This window comes from Anomalospiza imberbis, chromosome 1 (genome assembly GCF_031753505.1).
Source record: "Anomalospiza imberbis isolate Cuckoo-Finch-1a 21T00152 chromosome 1, ASM3175350v1, whole genome shotgun sequence".
Lineage (NCBI taxonomy): Eukaryota > Metazoa > Chordata > Aves > Passeriformes > Viduidae > Anomalospiza > Anomalospiza imberbis.
The window spans coordinates 23,697,403-23,712,595 of NC_089681.1; the positions used below are offsets into that span (position 1 = coordinate 23,697,403).

The following is a 15,193-nucleotide window of genomic DNA, read 5'->3' on the forward strand; positions in this document are numbered from 1 at the left end:
TCACACAGCCTATTCCCAGCCACAGGAAGGCACTCTGCAGCATTTTTCCAAAATCTACTTTCTCTATTTTTGTTTTACATAGAGAAGCTTTGTCCTTACAAAAAAATGAAGGGGGGAAAAAAAGAGAAAGCAAAAAAGCAGACAAAAAAGATACCATTAAACATTGAGGTTCAAAGATTAAGTTTATCTGGACTCTAGCAATCAGCACACTCGTGCTGCACACACAGTATTTTATTACAAAATGCTATTATTTTGTAATAAACCAAGTTCCACAGCACAACTGAAACAGTGAAATATCCTAAATTGGTAGGACATGTTGCATGTAAAATGCTGCTTGGCTACATATCACTGATTCATTTCAGCATCTTCTGAAGGACACAGATCTTTGCCCACCCAGTACTCACTGCAGCCTGAAGTGACTATTAACTTTCTGATATACCCACTTAAATTAAGTGACTGAAGCTGTGCAGTACAACCACACCAGCTCCCCTGGACTGTAACTTCACTGTCTGAAAATTCCTTTCTGAGAGATGAGCAGCTAAAATGAAATTTGCTGCGTTTACATTCATTGCCTCTTCCATTTTTTTTCCTAAAAAGATGGGGTAAGTGATCTAAGGCATGAGTTCTCTAGGGATTTACAGCCCAGCTAAGGTGCTTCAGCCTAATAAATGTTGAGAGATGTGATTCTTCTCCTATACTCTGCTCCCCTAAGACCCCACTTGGAGTCCTGCATCTAATCCTCAGCACAGGAAGGACATGGACCTCAGTACAAGAGAGATCTGAAGTTCCTGGAGCAGGTCTAGCAGAGAGTTACAAAGTTGGTGAAGGGACTGGAGCATCTCTCTAATTAAGAAAGGCTGAGAGAGCTGGGCCTGTTCAGCCTCAAGAGGAGGCACGTGAGAGGGGACCCCATCCATGTCTGTCAGTTTCTGAAGGGAGGGTGTCAAGAGGACGGACCAGGCTCTTCTCAGTGGTGCCAAGCAATAGGACAGGAGGCAATGGGCAGAAACTGAGGAACAGAAGTTCCACCTGAACATGAGGAAAAACTTCTTTACTCTGTGGGTGACTGAGCATGGGAACAGGTTGCTCAGAGAGGCTGTGGAGTCTCCCTCACCAGAGATACTCAAGAACCATCTGGACACAATCCTGTGCCATGTGCTCTGGGATGGCCCTGCTTGAGCAGGGAGGTTGGACCAGATGACCCACTGTGCTCCCTTCCAACCTCACCCTTCTGTGATTCTGTGACCTGTTGGAGCAAGTTCAGAGGAGTGACACCAAGATGACTGGAGGGATGGATCATCTCTCCTGCTACGAAATACTGGGAGTGTTGGGATTGTTTAGCCGTGAGAAGGCTCGAGGGAGACCATGAAGTTTTCCACGGTGAGGAGGCACTGGAACATGTTTCCCAGAGAAGCTGTGGCTGCCCCATCCCTGGGAGCGCTCAAGGCCAGGTTGGACGGGGCCGTGAGCAGCCTGCTCAGGCGGCGGTGTCCCTGCGCCCGGCAGGGTCCGGGAGCAGCTCCACCGCCCCGCTCCCTGCCCGCCCAATCCGCCGGGCGGGGCGAGGGGCGGGGCTCGGCGGCTCCGCCCCGCCCCCTGCGCTGCCCGCCCGCCCGTCACGTGCGTTAGCGACAGGCGGCGGCGGCGCCCATTGGCGGAGGGGCGGGGGGGCGTGGCCGGCGGCCGGTCCGTCAGCTGCGCCGGGCCCTGACAACAAAGGGCTCCGCGGAGGCGGCGCGGGCTGGGGTCACCGCGGTCCGGGTGAGTGCGCTTTGCGGGCACCTGCGGGCACCGGGCGCGCTGCCGGCGTCCCGGGTGGGATGGTCTCCCGCGGTCTGAGCGGTGGGGAGCAGCAGCGGCGGAGCCCCCGTTTTCCCGTGGGTCCATCCCGGCTTCTCTCCGCTGGGATAGGCGCCGAGGCCGGGGGCTTTCGGCGTTTTCCCGGCTGTGGAGCAGCCGGTGGTCTCGTCCGTCCGCCCCCCGCCCAGCCTCGGGAGCGTAGCCGGGAAGGTGCGCAGCTGCTGCGGGCTGCGCCGGTCAGCAGCGCGGCTGGACGCGGCCGTGTGGAGCCTCCTGGTGGCGGTCACGGAGCTGCGAGCTGGGGGCGCGGGGATCAGCGGCTCGGCTCTGAGACGGGACTGCGCTGCGACGGGAGGGGTCTTCTTCTGCTTGTGTTTTCTTTTTGCTTAGCACGTACTTCACCTCCTTTGCTAGATTTGAAGCAAACAAAAAAAAAAACGCAAAAAAGGAAGCAATGTTTTTTTTATTGCAGCGATACTGTATTGTTGACATTCATTCGGTGTGTTATCTATAACAGCCTCTTAATCATTACTGTTGCTGAGTCAGTTGTTCCCAGGCTTGTGTTTTCCTGCGGCTGACAGTTCCTGACTAAGAACTCGAAAGCCTGTGTCGGTCTCTGTCCTGTTTTCCTCCCCGGACGATGGCCCTTGATAACAGCCTGGCTTCTCTTTTGCTGGCTGGCTTGCACAATAGCACACAAACGTGGTCTTTTTAAAGGCGCTTGTCCAAAAGGATGTCAGAGCATCGACCACGTTCTAAATGTGCCCTGGTTTTAAGCCCAGCTGGAGATGAAACCAGGACAAAATGATTCAGATGTTTTTTTGGATCCTCCTTGGGGCGGGGGAAGGGAAAAATGGGACAAACTGCTTTTGATCTACAGAAAGTAATTTGTGGGTCAAAAGCTGAAGTTTGTTTAGCTCACATTCTCAGGAACAGTGATCTCTCTCTTCCTTGTTAGGGGGTAATTATTTTATGTTGCTGTGATGCTTTGGGAGCCTTACTAGAGGAGTGTGAGCTCTCACATTCTGCACGGAACAAAAAGACAGCTTCTGCCTGAAGGTGCCTCCAGGCTTGATCTAGGAAGGAGGCAGCACACGTGTGTGGGAGTACAGGGAAAGCCAGTGCTGATCAGCAGCCACACAATGGCTTACTAGTTAGCCTAAAGAAAAAACAAACTCATTTTTTCATTGGTCTGGTGCCAGGAGAGAGGGAAAGATGTGGAAGGTGACTGAAAAACTACTGACTTCAAGCTTTCATTTAGAGTTCATTTCCTTATCCATAGCAAGCTCTGCCTGTAACTGAAGCACTCAAACCTTCTCAAGAAGGTTTAGGAGCACTGTAGACATTTGGCATTTCCTTAGGTAACCCATCCAGGGCTTAGCGACCTTAATGGTTAAAAGTGTTTCCTGCTAGTAACCACTGAAAGCTGAACTTTGCTGCAGTTTAAAGCCACTTCTGCTTGCTTTGGGTATAAAAGAAGGCAATAAATGTTTGCCTCTTTCTTCACATAATTGACTACTGTTGTAATTTTTTTCCTTCCCTCTATTAAGCTTTTCCATTTTTAAAATTTTGTTGATTTTCTTTAGACTTCTGATTTTTTTTTGTAGGTCTCTTTAGCAGAGACCTGATATTTCATTTTCAAGTATGGTCCTTAAAAATAGACCTGTATCACTATTACAGCTGAGCCTGTTGTTTCTAGTCTTGTGTTTTCCTGCAGTCAGTCATTTCTCTTGAACATAACTTCTTGAGTTTCACTGTACCTTTTCATATTGCTCCTGAAGACTACTTTAAATCCTGCTCCTATCTTTCTGTGCTGTCTGAATAAGGAGGAAGCTGCATAAATGTGTACAGTGCTGCATGGAGCAAGTGTTTGTCCTTACCTTGAACAAGTGGGTGATGGGGTCTGGTTTCCTGGGATAAGATGACACAGGAGCCTCAAACAACTCTTTAGTGTGGCCTGAGAGTTCTAGGGTGAAGCAAGGTATACTGGCCTATATATAAATAATATTCTTTATGGGTTTCATCTTTTAATATCTGTGTTTGTCTACTGTCAAGTGTCTTGCTCCCTTTCTGAATGCAGGTCCTCATACTGTCTTACATGGATATATGCTTTCCTATTTAATTATCAAACAGATATTTTTATCTGTAATAATTCTGACCTGCTGTGATGATTCAAATATTGCTATGGGCAAAAATAACTTGTAGTGAAGTTGGTGAATATTTTCCCCATAGTTTTTACTTTTTCACCTGCTTTAATGGCTTTTATTTATTGGCTCATGCATAAATATCAAAGGCTCTAAGTGTGCTGATCTGGGGTGTTTATATCAAAGGCTCTAAATGTGCTGATCTGGGGTGTTTAAACATTCAGCTTTTTGGTACTAATGGGATTTTTTATCTTAACTGCCAGATGCAGAGGTCAGGCTTACAGTAACCAATTACATGTAAATTTAGGGGAGTGAATTGAGAAATAAGCACTGGATTTAGTTAAACATATCCAATACTTTTGCATGTTCCTTAGACTTAGGATATATGGCTAGTTGGGTGGCTGCTATGAAAATGATCTCACTGGTGACTCTGTGGTGTACTTTGAACCTGAAGACAGCATGTGCCTTGCTACTGTGTTAACTTGTAGTCAGGGTGGAACTGAGAAGAAACACTGCTTTGGGCTTCCCTGGGAGCCCTCACAGCCCTCCCCTGTGTCAACAGGGAAGATGAGTTGTCTGGAGCAGAAAACATGCCCTTGCCCTTGGTGAATCTCTGACATGGAAGGAGCTGGAGGAGCATAGACACAAGAGTCCTGTACACCTCCTCCCGTAGGAGAAGGTGGGACTGACACCTAAACAGACCTTTTTTGGGGAGGAGTTCTGAGACAAAGGCAGTCAGCTCCCAGGGAGAGACCTAGGATTGGGCTTTTTGTATGTATCTAGCTGGGAGGGGATGGCAAATGCCACTGAAGATGCCTCTCCTCTTAGGGAAAAATGTTCAATGGTACCTCAGACTGCACTAACAAGGGGCTTCTAATTTGTTTCCCTAGGGATGTTACCTGTGGTTTTGTCATTAAGATGCTTGTCATCATTTTTTACAGGTTTCACGTAAACTGTTTACAAGTCATGCTTTTGCATGTCCTGTACCTAAGCTGATAAAGCATCTATGCACTTTAATATCAAGTCTATGCCACTCTGCTAGTAGTGTGAGCTGTGCCTTGGATATAAAGACCTACCAGCCAAAGTCTTGTTCCTGCCTTAGTAATGTTCCAGAGGTTAAATAACATGCTCATGGGAGAGATTGATAGCTTGTCCAGCCAAGAGCCAGAGTTCAGTGAGAAAGAAGATGACGAGTGGATTCTGGTTGACTTTATAGGTAAGATGTCTGTCAGACATAAGTTCTGCCTTTGTCTTGCTCTGGCTCTTACTTGTCTTACTTCCATGTGAACAAACCAGTAGCCTGGGGAAACTTTATCTCAGCAAAACCAGTGTGGGGTTAGAGTGTAGGGTGTCTTCCAAACAAATGTTACATGTTGTGTGAATTGGTGAGAAAAATGATGTCAGGTTTATAAGCCTGACACAGGCTTCAGCAGAACCACTTGTCCAAATCAAATGTATTTGACTTATTTCGCAATTATATAGTTTTACTGATAACAGTTGTTTCACATGTCTAACATGGCTTGTCTGGGAGCTCCCTTTTCCCCTCCCCTACTTTTAAAAAGTAAAGACTTGTGTATGTGCTAACTGGGCTTTTTTTTTTATTATTTCCTATCCCATTTCTGGCTGTGTGCAACTGTGTTGTTTTTGACCTTCTGCGATCACCAACATCCGTGGTTCCTCTCCACTGGTGAATGGTTGAATGGTCCCCTACAGCAGACACTTGCACTAATTGCTCCGTGGAGGAAGCAGACATTGTTGAAGCATCAGCCACCGACAGCTCGCCCGTCTTCTCTTGTTTATCGTCTCCCTTGGAACACTTGCCGGAGGCCAGCGAGTCTTGCTTCATCCAGTTTGAGTCATGTCCCATGGAGGAGAGCTGGTTTATTACCCCTCCCCCATGTTTTACTGCAGGTGGATTAACCACTATCAAAGTGGAGACCAGTCCGATGGAGAACCTCTTAATAGAGCACCCCAGCATGTCTGTGTATGCTGTCCACAATACCTGTCACGGCCTTAATGAGACTGGATGTGCGGATGAGGAGTTTCACAGCCCAGGTAGTCCCAGGTATGTCTGAATTCTCTTGTCAAGGAGCTCTGGTGCTGAAAATATCTGGTTTCTCCTTGATCAGCCTAGACACTTAATACTGAATTTTCCAGCTTATTTCAGGGGAGGTGAATAAAGCATGAATGCCCCACAAGGTGTGTAGAGTGGTCAGATGCCTGCCTGCTCAGAAAAATGTTGTAGAAGATGGCCATGTTGGCAAACAGTTAGGTATGCATATTGGCACTGCAGTAAATATTAATGAAATCTTATTACTCCCTTGCAGAGTATGTTCCAGTTCTGTGTAAACTGGTGGCAGTTAACCGTATAGCCAGTAACGTAGATATGAAAGCACTTTGCCCCCTTCACAGCTATGTGTGTTTTCATAACTGCAAGTCAGTATTCTTTCAGTCATCTTGTGAGATGAAACATAGAACTTTATTGATCCTGACAGGGAAGTGCCTTGGGGTTTAGGTGGGAGGCTTCTATGGGGTTTTTTTTCATTCCTCAACCTAATGATAAGGACAGGATTAAATTTGCTCACAAGTGGCTTATGGAGCAAAAGTCAACTGAAAGATTCCACAAAACTTAGTCCCCTCAATGTGAAAATCTGTGCTGCAAAGTTTTACTTTTAGTGAAGTAAGTGCTTTTTGGTCCTAAGAATCTATCCATGTGGGTTTATTGTAGAGGTACGTTTGCCATGTGCTGCCATTCTTTGGTGTTGGTGTATGCAGCTACACCAGTATAGTATACATGGCTGTATGCAAACACATTATTTCTTTCCATTATGACCCCGTGTGTTCATTGGTTTTGAAATAATTGGGTATTTTGTGAATCCCAGTTAGTAACAAAGACTGACTTTTCATACCATCTAGTTCTTAAGTTTAGAAACAATAACACTAAAGAAAGATCACAGTATACTAAGCTTTGATATACAGGAGGAAATCAGTATAGCAATTGAGTTGCTGTAGGTAGGTGCCTATTGACTAGTCTGATCAGCCCCTTGCCCTATCTGAGTTTTTAGTTGAAATAAACGGGTGACTTTGAGATGACACGCTGCTGTATTATGTTGAAGTATAGTGCTGATACTATTGATATTGGCGTGGGATTTGTATAATTATTTGGGAAAGCCAGTTTATGATGTTAAGCATCAGGGGTCTAGCTTAAGTTAAACTGGGGGAAACTATGAGCAGACAGCACCTTTAAAATGAGAGTCTGAAGGAATCTGCAAGAGTGCTGTAGGCTACAAGGCATACCCTAGCAATAGACAGTAAACCACTTTATCTAAAATACCAATTTGCAGCAAATAGTAACACTCAAAAGTTGGATACTGACTTTTCAGTCATTTGAACTGGGGATCCTGATGAAATTCAGCCAGAGAAGGATCCTGTCTTGTGTTATACTTTACAGTTAAGCTGCTTCAATGTCTGAGGAAGCTAGAGGTGTGCTCTTCAGCTGGTGTGTAGTTAAGTTTCTTCACACTGAACTCTGTGCTGTTGGTTTATCAGAGGATCTAGGCTCTTGTACAGGGTATTTTGTGTGACAACTGGGGTGAGACTTAAGTCTAAAGCTGAGGTAGACTGCAGAATTTGGGAACACTGGTTACAGTGATACTGGAGTACATTTCAAAAGCTGTTGTGAAGTCTCTAGTGGTTTAATGGTTGGCCATTTAATATTGTAGGGCCAAGAAAAGCTGCTTAAGGCACACTGGCACAGTAAGTACTACTGTTTTGGAACAGTGCTTTTTGTTTGATCAGGCTGCTAGCATCACTGCTTCCTCTAGAGCCTTGTCTGCCAAAGCAATACTGGTTTTAGGACTAACCTTTGTGCCAAATGATTACTTGATCAAGCCTAACTACATCTGCTTTAACAAGCCAAAATGCTACGTGCAGAAAAATTACTGAAATAATTGCGTTGGGCGTCTGAAGCCTTTAATGTTTCTTGTGAGGTGTGGTTGTGTAGCACAATGAGCAGGACACTTCTGCTTTCTAGCAAAGTAGACACTGGAAGTGCAGCAGCAAATGTATGTAGTGATGGTCTGGCTTAAGACACAGCCCCTCTAAAATTCCATTTTGACAATATTATGGAGTCGCATCAACCCTGTTCTCTCAGTGCATGGAGCTCACTAGTGCCAGCCTACCAAATGCACCTAAGGTACTGAAGGCTGCATTTTGGAAGAGTCTGTGGCTGTTTACCTAAATCAAACCACCTCTGCTATCCCAGTGTCACTTTGACAAATAGAAGAGTGTTGGTTTGCAAACCATTGCTGGAAGGGTATTTGATAAGGGGAGGGGGGGAAAGCTGAAGTATTTTCAGCTAGCAAGTTTAAACCAGTTTTTCATGGAGGAAATCTTTTTTTCATTTTAAATTCCTTTCAAAGCAAAAGGATGTTGTATAAACTTCCCTATTTGTCAGATTAGTCATATTTTTCCATAACAAAACCACAAGAGCTTGTATTAACAGTTGCTGCCCTTTGCTAGCTAAGGGTATACTTAGGAAATACAGGTTGCAATAACTGTGGTGTGTCTTCCTGGCTCTGTAATAGCTTTCCCTAGAAAGGCTTCACTTGCAGTTCCACCTCCAGCACTGTTGGATGCACTAGGGTATCACTCCACAAAGAAAATAGTAGTCCCATATTTGCAGGTACCCTCATGTAAATTAAACTGGTGTTGTCTGCAAAGAATGTATTTACAAGGCACTGTGAATTGATTTGTGCTTGTTACTCACTTACATTTCACTTGGTATTTCAAGTGCTAGGTTTAGAACAATATCCAGTGAATAAACAGGGGAAGACCAGCATGTCACATGTGACTGTTCTGCAGTCTCTAGTCTTCAGTCAGTCATATCAAACTACCCAAGGATCCAAAAGCAAGATTAGGATATTTAAAATAAAAAAGTAAAAGGGAGTATTCCCTTGATAACAAGGAGTATTTCCCTCCAGTGTGGAGTGGGAGGAGGCAAAAGAGTTTACTTCATGTCAGGCACCTGCAGCATCCCAGAGTAAGGCTATAAAGGGTGTACCATGGGCATGGCAGACCTGACTTATGTCTAGAGAGACATCATACAATAATTGCAAGTTAAACTCTTCCAGAAGAGACTTTATCATAAAGTCATGCTAATGTTAAAAGACAGACTTCCCAAGAGACCTCTTGCTCATTCCTGGGCAAGTTCCTGGTCTTGCAGACATCTTTCCTGGGCACCACTGACAAGTTGACAGCTGATTGTTGGGCCCTGAGTGGGGAAAGAAAAGGCAAGAAACTCTGCTGTCACTGGTCTCACACCAGCTCTAGCACTCAGATTAGGGCTTTGCTTTGCTTTTAAAATGGCTAGGCTATTTTCAACTTTACTTTGGAAGTTTCAGGAAATGCCAGTGATTGTTCTGTCAAGTAGGGAAGTCCTTTTCCAATATGTCAGTCGCTGCTTGCATAGGCTGCTGGTTTGTTTTTCACTAGTGCATGATGAAGCAAGGGTTTGCCAAAACTGCTGACTCACTGCTCATGAAATTTAGGGGGCTGGTTGAGGAACAATCCTTCTAAGTTATTTTTCATGTGTGTCACAACTGGTCTGCCTTTCCATTCCTCTGCATGAACATTGTTTGTTTGGATTTACTTGTGTGGCTGGCATTTGAAATGCACTTTTGTTAGTGTGCTTCTGTTTTCAGGCTGAACCACCTATGTTCAAGATGTTTTTAAACCAAACTTTGCCTAGTGGATAACTCTCAAGTCTTGTAAAGCTGGAGCAGTGTGACACACATTGCCTTATATTTCTGATCTGTATTGCATCTTGGGCTTAGGGAGGTGGTGTGGGGAAGAAAGAGCACAGTAGAGTAAGATGCCGAAAGTCTTAAGGCTGTTGTGGGGCCCTCACACAGAAAGTGATTTAGCAGCACTACACATTACTTACCAGTGTGGTAAGTGGTTTGACTTTTTCTCTGTCCAGTAGAATCAGGGTACCCTTTTGAAATGCTGAATGCTGATATCCATGTTCTACCCTTTGTTTTGCTTGTCTTTCCAATGCACCTCAGTGGTGACTGTTACCTACTTGTTACATTTCTAGACAGGAGGCCCGAAATGAAACGGGACAGCGTGTTCACTGCTATGTCACGGCTCTTGCTACTAGTTCAACTTTTCTGGAAAAAAACAAGAGCTTTCGTCCTACCCACTGGATAAAAGAACATAATGAAAGACACTATCTCAACAGAAACAGTCTCCGTCGCCAAAACCTTACCAGGGATTGCCACTCTCGGCAAATCAAGCACAACGGACTGTTTGTTCACCAGCCTTGCCAGCGTCAGTTCAATTACTGATGGTTCTTGTGGTTTTAATCTATGGTCTAATTGTTTCTTAGGTTGCTTTTATTTTCATGTGTAGGTAAGAGTGATCAATCTGAAGTTGATTGTCAATCCCTCAAACACAATCGTAACTAGTGTTGCATTATTTTCAAAAGACACATAAATCTCCAACCATCTTGCATCAAGTTCTAAATGTTGATGTTACATATCCATGTCTTGGAAGCCTATCAGTATGATAGTTTGTGTGCTGTTTTATAAACCTTGATGTATAGATGGGTTCTTAGTTGGTATTTTAAAGAAACTTAACTGAGATGGAAATCAGTTACATTTTGCATTAATCAAAACGGAGTTAGAAATTTTGAGGTTAGCCATATGCTTTGATGACCAGTACTTGACAGCTTGTGTATCTGTCTGTATTCAGCATATACGATTACTTTCTGACAAGGAAATTCTATAGCTGCCAGTGGATATTACATAGCTGTGCTGAGCTGTTTCAAGAAGGACATCTCATCTAAATTCCTAGAATTACTTGTGTTAATGGGGTCTGTGTAGGTGTTCTGGGTACTTGATATGGATATTGAAAGAGGGTTAAATGTCCCACCAATATTGTTGCAGTACAATATGGCACCGGTGTTACTGATGTAGTACCTCACAGTGGAGTGGGAAGAAAAATGAGCCTTTGGGTAACGTGCAGATGCACAACACAGAGAACTGAACTGGGTTTTACTAGGTAAAGTTTGAGTTTCTCTAACTATTTCTGTCTTTGAAACATGTATTTCCCCTACCCTATCTCATTTAATCTTTAGTCTAGTTAAAGGAGAAAGATGGTGGATTGACCGTTCTTTTAATCCTGTCAGTAGCTGACTGCTCGTCAAAGAAGTCAGGCTAATGAACAGCTATTTCTGAGCTACAAATTGCTATTAGATTCTCATATTCACAGATTGGGAGTAGCGTGGAAGTAGCCAGAGGGAAGCTTTTATTCTAAATTCTCCTAATTTTCTCTCTTTTTTTTCTATGAAAATGAAATCCAAGTTAATGGGTACTGGAAATGAAGGGCAGTGTGAGGCAGGGAGAAGTGGATGCGGAGCTAAACACAGTGATAACAGAGTGTATAAAAATTGATCAATCAGCCATGGTTGTTCTCCCAGCCCACTGAAGGCAGAAGGACTTGATAGCAATTCCATGGGCCAACAGGAAAGAAAAGCCATTCAAAACTATCAAGTAGTTTTCTTAAGAACACTGGGCAATATATTTTGGAAGTTGGCAGGCACTGCCAACTACAACTACAGGCAAAGTAAAGTTCACCTGTTAACAAGAGCTGTGTTACACAGCAGCCAGTGGTTTGCTGAACCCTGATAGATCAGTCTTTGAAGTGGATTAAATGGGTATGGAAATAAGGAAGCAGAAATCTTCAGTGAAAGAAGGAGGAGAGCCAAAAGTAAGTTTATCTTCCTTTCTGCCAGTGCTTAATGTGACTTGCTGTTTTCCCTTGTGTTTAGTGCCTAGGGCATTACAGTGTTAATATTACACTCACCTATGTCTTCCAGTAGTCCTTACACAGAAGGTGATACAAGGAGTCTTTGAAATAAGACAAGGTCGATAATGTGAATTGTTCCAGACCTATGAAGTATTTAAATTCAGCCAGATGCTTCAATTTCACTGAAGCAAAACCCCAACAATTCAAATTGACCTTGATCTTGATGTAGTGGTACTGTTGTGTGTTCTGCAGCTGGAATTGTTGTGGAGCCTACTTAGCATACAGGGAACAGCATTTATAACCTATCTTTCACTGCAGATGTGCTGCTTCACTGCAATTAGGATTGTTACAAAGGGATGTAAGGGATGTTGAAAATAATTAAATGTACAAAAGCAAGAGGTGCTCTCCTGGACGCACTGGTTTTTGGGGTTTTGGTGGGGTTTTTTTTGTTTGTTTTGTTGGGTTTTTTGTTTGTTTGTGTTTTGGTTTGTTTTTTTTTTTACAAATTCAATTCACATGGACACTGAAAGAAAACAAAATTGGTCACACCATGGTTTTCCAAAAGAGATATTTTGTTACTGCAGTTTTAGCAGTATGTGCCCATGTCCATACAACAATTCTCATGTGGTCTAAATACTTTGGTTTATCTGCAAATAGCTGTAGTTTCACCAGTCTCTTATCCATTCACAAGTACTCTTACTTCCCTCAGATTATCTACCTTTATCACTCCAACTTTTTGTCTAGCTTAAACTTCCTTATCCTCTCTGCCAACTTTCTAGCTCAGGAAAATTCTTTGCTTTCCTGTATTACTTTTCTTTATATAAAAGTAAGTACTTTCCTTCGGCTTTAATTTTCTTAAAGTGCAATGAAGGAAGATGGAGTCTCCACCTCCCTGTGTTGGACGGAGTAAGTAATCCTTTAACTCCTAATGGGGAGATGGAGCTGAGAGTATAAGGCTCCCAGGCATTAAAATGGGAGCCTTGGTCTGTTCTTCTCAGTAGGCAATTAAATGCAACTTTAGACTGCTCCTAGAATTGGGAGATACTGATCTTTTTATACTGCATTACTAGATGACTTTCTGGTGATGAAAACCTATATCTTTCAGGATATAAACTATTTTGTTGCACAAAGCTGTGCTTCTCAATTTGTAATATTGGAAACCATATTATTGTGTGAGATAGTACTACATCAATGGCTTTTTGTTAATTTGTTTTACATATTTATGTTGGTCTAGCCCTGTTTTGTGCCTGGAGCTATTGGGCAATTAGATTTGTTTTGGTTTACTGTTTTAATAGTGAGCTGTATGGCTTTTTATATGGTTTTTTGAATTGTATTAAAGTGTGCGTTTTTTCTTGTAAAAGTGGAGGCCTTGCACTGTCTCATACTGATTGATATTCATGAATCTTGCTGAAATTGTATTTTCATATGTATTGGTCAATGGACAGATTTGCATTTTAAACTGTGCCTTCTACACAGCAAACTTGAAGATTCAAAAGGGACATTTCAGTTGGGATTAATACTGTACTTCAGTCTATGCATATATGGCAGCTTCTCTCCAGAGCCACTTCTCTATTTGTAGCAGTCCTTTTGATATGGAAGAATCTGTGGCTCTTATTTTTAATAGTTTAACACAAGCTGAAAACAGACAAAATACAGCACTTTGCCAAAAGAGGTAGCATTGCTTAACCAGTGTGTATTTACTAAAGTGATCTTCTGTATTTTGTTTTCATAGTGCGTTCTGCGCACTGTGGGGAAACATGCTCTTAACTCAATAAAAAATGGCCTATTAAAAATTGTTCAGTCTGTTCTTTAATGTTACAGGTTAGTGAAAATACAAAAATCCAAATGCCTGAGCATCCTGTCCAGGTGGCAGGTACAATTGCTGAGTGTCTCATTGCTTGCTGTAGTACAGCAGTTGCTCTGGGACTTGGTTTCCATTGCTGATCAGGTGATAATGTACATCTCTGCTGCCTTTCCTGACCAACATGCAGGAGCTCCGTAGGTGAACAAGGCAGAGATAAAAACCACATGATATGTGCATTGGGTGGGGGGGGATTTTTTTTTATATCTTGGCTGAACCTCTCTTGTTTCAACTCATGCCCCACTGCCTATAATTTTCCTGCCATGGAAAGCTGCCAGTACAGGTATCCTATGAGGGGGCAGAGACCCTGTGCAGATGCTTAGGGATGGGGTTAGGGAAGGCAAAGCAAAGTCACCTGCAGCTGAACTTGGCAAGGGATGTGGAGGGGACCAGAATCCATGTGACAAAGGATGTGGAGAAGGCTGAGGTACTCCATGTCTTCTTTGCCTCGGTGTCTACTGGGAAGACCACCCTTTGGGATGTGAAATGCGAAAGCAATGAAGATAAACCCTTGGATGAGAAGTCTCAAGGTAAGAAAATATTAAAGAAATGCACCATACACAGTTTTATGGGATGCACCCATGACTGGTGAAGGAGCTGGCTCAGAAACTCAGAGCTTCCTGGGCTGTATCAGGCAGGTGTTAACAGCAAGGAGGAGGGAGGTGATGTTACACCTCCACCCTGGGCCAGTGAGACACATCTGAATGGCATATCCAGTGCTGAGCTCCCAGTGCAAGAGGGCATGGATGTACTAGAGGGTATCCAGCAAGAGGCCAGGGCACAACAGGATTGAAGAACTGAAATAACCAGAAGAGGATGAGAGCTGGGATTTTTTAGGCTGGGGAAGAAAAGTCAGGGGTCATCTTGGCAAAGTATATAAACAGCTGAAGGGTACTATAAAAACAACAGAGCCAGACTCTTCTCTGGTGGTGCCTAGTGAAAGGATAAAAAGCAGTGTGTGCAAGCTGAAATACAGGAAATCCTTGCATGTGAGAAATGGGCTCAGTGATCTTCTCCACGTTGTTATTACGGCTTTTTCCTGAAACTGTATGAATGAGTGGGGATTTTTGCCTCCAGTCACTGGGGATCCTTGATCTCTGTGGCTTTCCAAAGATCACGGAGATTGGCCTTGAACTGACATCAGCTAGCTCTCTCAGCACATTAAGTACAGGCTTCCATGGTTTTGTATGGGCTGAGTTGTTACAAGTAGTTCCTGATTTAATTCTCACCCACCAAACAAGCAGGGTGACAAAATGATCCATTTAACTGACAGCAGTGAAAAGGTATTTGCAACAAGGCATCCATCTTCTCAGAGCAAGAAATGAGTAAAATCTTTCCCTTTGAAATGTAGATTTTGTCCTGTGCATTTATCAAAGCAGCAAATCTATGCTGAGAGCTGTACAGTATTCTTCAGGAGAAGGTTTGATCAATTATGATTGTATTATTGTATCTATACAGATAACCTAATATACTTAAGCTGATGGTGTTCCTTTTGCGGGTGCTTATTTCAGACCTGATACAACTTTTAAAATTTAGTTTGGACAGTCTCCAAAACACCATGAACTAGTGTATTTTGTAA

At 43.3% G+C, this 15,193-nt stretch overlaps 1 protein-coding gene across 5 annotated transcripts; it reads left to right on the plus strand.

Moving 5' to 3' along the window:
* The first annotated feature begins 1,629 nt into the window (after positions 1-1,629).
* TP53INP1 (tumor protein p53 inducible nuclear protein 1) lies at positions 1,630-13,546 on the plus strand. 5 transcript variants are annotated; one of them, XM_068184652.1, is made up of 5 exons: positions 1,630-1,765; positions 4,886-5,160; positions 5,661-6,009; positions 7,667-7,700; positions 10,042-10,206. In XM_068184652.1, exons 2-5 carry the CDS (start codon positions 5,049-5,051, stop codon positions 10,057-10,059), a joined length of 513 nt encoding a protein of 170 aa, XP_068040753.1. In that variant the 5' UTR covers positions 1,630-1,765; positions 4,886-5,048; the 3' UTR covers positions 10,060-10,206. The 5 variants fall into 5 exon arrangements, with proteins under 5 accessions (XP_068040753.1, XP_068040744.1, XP_068040737.1 ...); XM_068184643.1 differs by having other exon boundaries at positions 1,632-1,765; positions 5,658-6,009; XM_068184636.1 differs by lacking the exon at positions 7,667-7,700 and having other exon boundaries at positions 1,632-1,765; positions 10,042-13,546.
* Positions 13,547-15,193: the final 1,647 nt, after the last annotated feature.

Coding starts and splice junctions, on each gene's coding strand:
- TP53INP1 (XM_068184619.1), top strand. CDS start 5,049: ATGTTCCAGAGGTTAAATAACATGCTCATGGGAGAGATTGATAGCTTG. Junction 5,161..5,657: donor GATTCTGGTTGACTTTATAG/GTAAGATGTCTG, acceptor GGTCCCCTACAG/CAGACACTTGCACTAATTGC. Junction 6,010..10,041: donor CACAGCCCAGGTAGTCCCAG/GTATGTCTGAAT, acceptor TTACATTTCTAG/ACAGGAGGCCCGAAATGAAA.